Below are 7,771 nucleotides of genomic sequence, written 5' to 3' on the forward strand. Positions count from 1 at the left end.
TGCTACTAAGTTTTCCATCATCATTCCTACGACGCTGTGCAATCTGAAGTGGGTCTGTTGATCAATGTTCCAAATCTTAACCGATCTGGGGCGGGGGACGACGCTGCTGTGCTATTTATAGATTAACACGCATGTATAGGTGACCGGTACACGTATGTGCACTTACTAGTACATGTACCTACAGGGCTGTGAAGACGGATTCAGGTAAGATGACATCCTAAATCAAAATAACGGGCAAAAATATCTTAATGATACTAGTACACAGTTTCAGTAGATCTTGTATACCAACATAACGTCTGGTATACCCTGACGTCTAGTAAATACATCTACCTATAATACAGAAACACATTCTGTGTGAAGTCAAGAATTAGAACATTTCTCAGTAATATCTGGTATGTTGTCAAATATTACTGTGAAGAGGTGAGGAAATAACAAAGACTGCATACGTATGTCTGGCAGATTTTAAGTGTATGAAGGTATGTTGTAATGCAGGAAATGGTGTGTAAGTAGTAGGGGATGTGTGTGTGTAAGTAGGGATGTGTGGATGTAGTAGGAATATGTGTAAGTAGGAATATGTGTGAGTAAGTAGGAATGTGTGGATGTAAGTAGAAATATGTGTGTGTGGATTAGGAATATGTGTGTGTAAGTAGAAATATATGCAAGTAGGAATATGTGTGTGTGCAAGTAGGAATATGTGTGTGTAAAGTAGGAATATGTGTGTGTGGATTAGGAATATGTGTGTTAGTAGGAATATGTGTGTATAGAGTAGGAATATGTGTGTGAAGTAGGAATATGTGTGTGTGGATTAGGAATATGTGTGTGTTAGTAGGAATATGTGTGTATAGAGTAGGAATATGTGTGTAAAGTAGGAATATGTGTGTGAAGTAGGAAAGGGTGTGTGTGGATTAGGAATATGTGTGTGTTAGTAGGAATATGTGTGTGTAAGTAGGAATATGTGTGTGTAAGTAGGAATATGTGTGTGTAAGTAGGAATATGTGTGTGTAAGTAGGAATATGTGTGTGTAAGTAGGAATATGTGTGTGTAAGTAGGAATATGTGTGTGTAAGTAGGAATATGTGTGTGTGGTCGGCCCTCTGTTTGTGTGTGGCTTAGGCTGTGTGTGTGTCCGTCGGCCTCTATGTGTGTGTTCGTCGGCCTATGTGTGTGTCCGTGGCCTATATTTGTGTGTTCGTAGGCCATACTGTGTGTGTCCGTCGGCCTTGTGTGTGTAAGTCGGCTCTCTTGTGTGTGGCTTCGGCCTGTGTGTGTGTCCGTGGCCTATGTGTGTGATGATTTAGAAATATGTGTGTGTGAAGTAAGAATTGATATATATGTGTAGGAAATAAGGGTATAATTTAATTTTGCTTGTAACAAGCATTTTCATTGGCTAAAAAAATTATGTTATCATCTCATAACATAAAAAAATAAAACTGTGACGGTCAGCGGAGTAATCGTTGTTCACGGGATTTATATTATTTTATCGATGTGTTTTTAATATCTGGAGCAAAATAAACATGTTAACACTAATGAAAATGTGTTCGTTATCGTTGGTTAATTAAATTATAAGGGTTAACTGTAATATTTTTTTTACGTTATTGAGCAATAACACAAAAAACTGGGGTGTACTTTGAATAAACCACGAAGCGGTTTATGAAAAGTGTACACCCCAGTTTTTTGTGTTATTGCTCAATAATGTAAAAAATATTACAGTTAACCCTTAAATGTTTGTGAAATAGAAATGTGTGTATGTAAAGCACTTGTAATATATTTCTGTCCTTCCTGTCTACCTGTTGATTTAAATGTTAAGTCTGAACTTATTTAACTAGATTATATTGGAGAGTAATCTATAGATCCATCAACATTTCCCCTCAAGTCTATGTTGATGTCTGCGTGTTAACTGTTAATTAGAATTTAGCGACACTCGATCTCTCCGCTTGTAAATGTTTTGTTATCTAAGTATATATAAACTTCCATTCTCTTATATTAATATTTGGATCCGAACTCTTTTCGTGTTGTTGTCCGTTTTGTCTTTGTTTTAATGGTTCTGGGCATTTTTAATTCAGCGTGATTACTCAACATGGCTGATAACTGGGAGGTGCTGTACTGGCCTTTAGCTGGGAGGGGTGAATACGTCCGATTGATGTTTGTGGAGAAGGGTATTGAGTTTAAGGACACCGACGATTGGACAGTTGTACGCGAACAGGTAAAGGAGGGGAAGTTAGGAGGATTCCCTGTCATGTTCCCTCCAGTTGTTTGTAACGGTAAGTCATCTGATGTTTCATTGTCAGTTTCTCGATTTCACCAATACATATTTGCTATAAGCGTGTTGTGTGTTGTCGTTTTTCGCGATAGCTCAGTCGGCTGGCCACCTTAACCTCAGACGAGGAGGCCGCGATTTCTCGGTCCGTTCGAGTGCTGGTCACGTCACCTCACGTGAGGGAGGCCGCGATAGCTCAGTAAGTTTGAGCGCCGGTCACGCAGTTTCAGTGAGGGGGCCTCGATAGCTCAGTCGATTTGAAAACCGGTCAAGTAATCTCAGGTGAGGGTCTCGCGATAGCTCAGTCGGTCAGAGCGCCGACCACGTCATCTCAGTTGAGGGGGCCGCAATAGCTTAGTCGGTCAGAGCGCCGATAAGGTAACCTCAGGTGAGGGCGCCGCGATAGCTCAGTCGGATTGAGCGCCGATCACGTCTCCTCAGGTGAAGGGGGCCGCGATATCTCAGTCGGTTAAAGCGCTGCATGGTCACGTAGCCTCAGTGAGGGGGCTCGATAGTTCAGTCGGTTAGAGTATCGGCCACGTAACCTCAGCTGAAGATCCTAAGTGTGTTATTCGTTTCTCGGGAAGCTGAGAAACGGACCAGTCTGTGTTGTCTTGGTTGTGTCCTTGGACAAGACACTTCACCCTAACTGCTTTGGATGGCATTTCGACAGGTCTCCCGTATGCTTGTCAATGAGATACCCACCATCTACTATACAATGAGACCCCTTCCTGAACATAACCATGGCGGTTCATGGGACGATAAATCCATGAATTAACAAAACAAACATTTTTTCGGCAAGACCGTTTCAGATAATTTGACAAAATTTACGTCGTACAGTGCAGAAAAAAAGTATTCCTAACGACTTTTATTTGTGGTTCTATTAGAGTTATAATTATATAATTATTCCATTTAATCAAATCTGCGGCAAGTGTTGTAGCGTTCGCATATGACAGTCATCATAAGAATTGTTCATTCTACTGAACATTTAAAGCTCGATTTTAGACTAGACAATTTGATCTGGCCGCTTAATTGTAAATATAATTAGTTCGGATTAACGACCCGTAGCGTAAATTAAACAATCTATTTCAAACGCACCTTTTCGGGTTTTTGCTTTTGAATTACTATCTTGATACGTAATACATATATGGACCTTGGGTTAGGAATTCGTGCAAATTCTGTGTGTTTGAAACGACGATTTTCCGATATCTTCGAGCCTGGTGATTGTTCGCTTCTGCCGAAATAATTAAAATAAAAAAAGTCGATATGCACAATAAGGCCATCTTTGTCGGTTATCTTTTAGTGAATATATTCCTTGTTACACCAACAATTGACCCGTTATAAAAAAAAATACGTTATTTACATACACATCCATCGAATAACCAGTTTTATTCAGTTTTTTTTAATTGACAGGAGATTTCCATCTCTCCCAAACTCCGACTATATGTAAATACCTAGGGAAGAAGTTTGGGCTGTACCCCGATAATGAGGTAGATGAGTGGCACGCTGATCAACTCAACGCAACTATCCACGACTATATAGCGGAAGGTAAGTGATAACTAATGTCACTGTGTAGTTCTGAATTCTACATTGTTTCGTGTATAATGTTTTGATATAGTTAAGATAAGAACACTGACATATCGCCTAATGCCTCATCACGTGGCAATATATCCCCATAATCAGAGGAAGCTATCTGCTAATATCGTTATGGTTAACGTTAACATTTGGACTTAAAAAACAATCACATACAATTGTTTTTACTTGTACGATGATGTGACTCTTGTTTCCATCCATAGCTTTGATTTGTTTTTTTTAACCCATAAGTACCTCACCAACTAAGAGCCTGGGTCATAGGCAGATATAGATCCACTTTGTCCTTGACCTTTTGACCCAATATTTGACCTTGACTTCTGACGCAGTGACATTGGCTTTTGGTAAGTTGACCCCATGTTTAATCCCAACCGACATTGCTGATAGTGTCATGCATGAAATGTTCATCGGGAAAAAAATACAAAAAGATGACCTTGACCTCTGACACTGTAACATAGAACTCTGGTCGTCAGTTGAATTCTCCTTCGATTCCAACCAACTTTGCTTCATCATATCATAACAAAAATGTTCATTAGTGAAACGATGGAAAATTTGACCTTGACTTTTGGACTTAGTGACCTTGACCTTTCACCTTGAGTTTGACCTCAGTATGTATTTTTGTCGTTAAGATGAATCACATTTATATGCACTTCTTGACAGGTAATTGTTAAAAGGAGGTCATTATAATTTAGACTTTCCCAATTACTCCAGGTCTTTGTGCTCCTATCATATCATTGGCGTTTGTATATCAATGATTTAGATCATTTAGCTGAAAAAGGCATTCTAAATCAATTGTAAAAAGTAATAAACTGTTGGTTATTAGTTTTATTTATTTACGATGGTGATGCCCCTGAGAGTAAAATGTTTTAAACAATTGATGTGTAAGGATAACAATTAAGGATGCCACTCGATAGGTTAATATAAGCAATATTGATGGTTAGTGTTGTCCATAAAATGAACGGAAGAGAAAAATGGAGATGAATTGTTGTACATTAGGAATGATTTGAATAACTATGAACTATCAGGTACGACTCTGTATTACCGATACTAATACATGTACGTAATGCCGTCATAGGATTTTGGTATTTTAGTTTCTAGGTTAGAAATGCATCATGCTGTTCAGTTGCATTACGTTTTTATATTATGTACGGGAAGATTGTCTTTGATATTATGTACAGGGAGATTATCTTTTAGGTTATGTACAGGAAGAATATTTTTTATATTATTTACAGGAAGATTAGCTTTCCATGGAATCAACCATACCTTGACCTATTATAAGCAGACAGAAGAAACTAAACCGTATATTGAAAGATTTATTACCGAAAGAATTCCAAAATGGCTCAAACATTTTGAGGACGTGCTGATGGCGAATAATGGAGGAAAGGGGTAGGTATCCTAGATACTTATAAACATGTAACATCAGGAAAATACTTAGATGACTTAATTAGTATTTCAGAAAATTAATAAACCTGGACAAAATTTACCTTCACATGTATTTTGTGGTGGGTATGAGTGTGTTATATTGACTACTGGAATCTCGGAATACAATAAGGGTTGCAGCATGAATCTTGTTCTATCCTAGACTAGTACTTTGTAACATTTAGACGAGACGAACTATAAAATTTTGTTACATGTAAAAATTGCTAGTAGATGGAGACATGTATATGGATGATTGTACCTTATACAAACAATAAATTAACTCAACACGTGATGTATATTTGACTTACTTGTAGTGATAGTTGGTATCGTCCTGAAGTATCCTGATAGATTGAGAGTTTGACGTGTATGATCATTCTTATAACACAGGTTCCTTTTTGGAGACAAGTTGACCTACGTGGACCTGGGTTTAATGCATGCCTTGAGAACTACAGAATCACAATTCCCGGACGTCTGGAACAGCGCCGACTATATACCAGCTCTCAAGAGTTTCAAGGACAGAATGTGTTCACGGCCACGTCTGGCTGCTTATTTTAAAGTCGGACAAATGCCGTCCGTTTGAAGGCAATAGTATGATGTAAAGTGTCTCCGAAAGGCAATATTACAAACATTGAATTATATTTATTCATGGTATTTCACACAAAAATGAAACAAGGCTTATCAGGAGCACTATATTTAGAACTAGGTATAGATATATATGTGTAATAGAGCTGTATATACTCTAAAATATACAGAGAACATTGCCGCATATGATATCTTGTAATAACCTTTACCGACACATTAAAGATAACACTTTAATATACGTCGTATACATGTGTTTGCTTCTCATTCAGTATATGTTTAACCTGTTACATCCAATCCAGTGGGTCACCACCAAAGAGTACGCAGGAATAACTTTTTCTGCAACTGTACACTTTGACAAAAACATAAAGTTGTCGTGTGCCAAGGGAAGACAACTACTCAATTCTTTGATTAGTGTTGGCAACCACAGTGGAGGAATGAACCCACTGACAAGCTGTAAGCTACATGTAGTTAAATCTATGGTCCAGTCACGAATTCTCTATGGATCGGAACTCTGGGCTAATCCAACACAACAATCTCGCCAGGAGCTCGACATTGTACAACGGTATGCCGCACAGAGGTCCCAGGGTTTCGAGCAAACGTCTCCTTCTTTAGTTACAACGCGCGCCATCGGGCTATTAGACATATACGCCGAGGTTGAAGGTAGAAAAGTCATTTTTTCAATAAGCTCTGTTCGGCAAGTAACAATTTTGTGTGGAAAATTCTCTTCACGATTAGATTGTGCTCCTTTGTATTCGGTGCTATAATTATGAAATCAGAAAGTTTTGTTCACGATATATTCATCATTGCGCAAAAATTCAACATCGCATCTTTGTTGCTGGATTATGTGTTCGATGGTGTTTGTCCTTCGCGAACAGCCTGGAAGAATTTTGGCAGAAAAACAGTCGGAAGTGTTATACTATAAAAGCTGGCAAGACGCCATGGTATCTTCTGAAAGACTACAGACATACAATTCAATTAATTGTACTGAAGGTCCTACCTAACCCACTGTGGCTATTAAGTGTGGAGTACCCGAAATATACGTGGAAGCTTGGTGAACTTGTAAAATTATCATACCGTCATGAAAAAAATACGATGATATGTAAACTATGTAAGAAGCAATCTGTCAATATAACGGTTCATTTTCTAATCCAGTGTCCGTCACTATTCAAAAGTCGCGATACATTGTTAGAGTTTTTAGTAAACGTTTTAGACGTCTCTGATTACGTAAAATTTGATCACTTACCAGAAGAAAGACAATGTCAGTTCATACTGGGAAGTTCAAATGATATTTGCTTGGACCGCGAAAAGTGGGCTTTGATGATGATGAATGTTGCGGATCTGGTGCCTGCAATGATTTCAGAAATGAACACACTTCTATGATTATGTATATACTTTGTTATTTTGATTTGATTTAAACAAATGGCATGATTGATGTAAATCTCTAACCAGAGGAAATAAAGAATGTCTGTCTGTCTGTCTGTCTGTCTCGTTCCTATTGTCTCATCGATTCGTCACACGCAACGGAATTGATTTGTGAAGAAACTCAGAAAACCTATTGTACAATAACAGATATTTATAACCTATGTAGGTAATCGTTTCCTCTGCTGCCCCTCCTGTCAGCCAGCCTCAGTATCTCCACTGTTGTCTTACCCCTTACTCGCTGTCCTTGTAACCGAATCCATTATTATGTATGTATTTACTGTCCAATTAACCTGTTGAGAAAGAAAAACACAAATCGGCGAGACTTGAAAAACAGGTTTCTTCGGTCGATCTATTCTACGTCCCACACAAATTGAAATACATTTTGCTCGAGCCACTAGTGCTATGGTCTATGGTTTTGCCTTTTCTTTTCGACATGTCCCATACAAACTTATTCTGGTACCAATTTTCGAATACTGGATCGAATAGCGTCTGTTTAAGCGAT

At 38.3% G+C, this 7,771-nt stretch overlaps 1 protein-coding gene across 1 annotated transcript; it reads left to right on the top strand.

Annotated features, from left to right (window-relative positions):
* The first annotated feature begins 101 nt into the window (after positions 1-101).
* On the top strand, positions 102-7,321 carry LOC117334278 (glutathione S-transferase-like). Its single transcript, XM_033893801.1, is given in 6 exon segments — positions 102-204; positions 2,063-2,260; positions 3,670-3,804; positions 5,079-5,232; positions 5,653-5,815; positions 5,817-7,321. Coding segments are annotated over 5 exon segments (684 nt in total). The 5' UTR covers positions 102-204; positions 2,063-2,076; the 3' UTR covers positions 5,865-7,321.
* Positions 7,322-7,771: the final 450 nt, after the last annotated feature.

The sequence above is a fragment of the Pecten maximus genome, chromosome 9 (assembly GCF_902652985.1).
Source record: "Pecten maximus chromosome 9, xPecMax1.1, whole genome shotgun sequence".
NCBI lineage: Eukaryota > Metazoa > Mollusca > Bivalvia > Pectinida > Pectinidae > Pecten > Pecten maximus.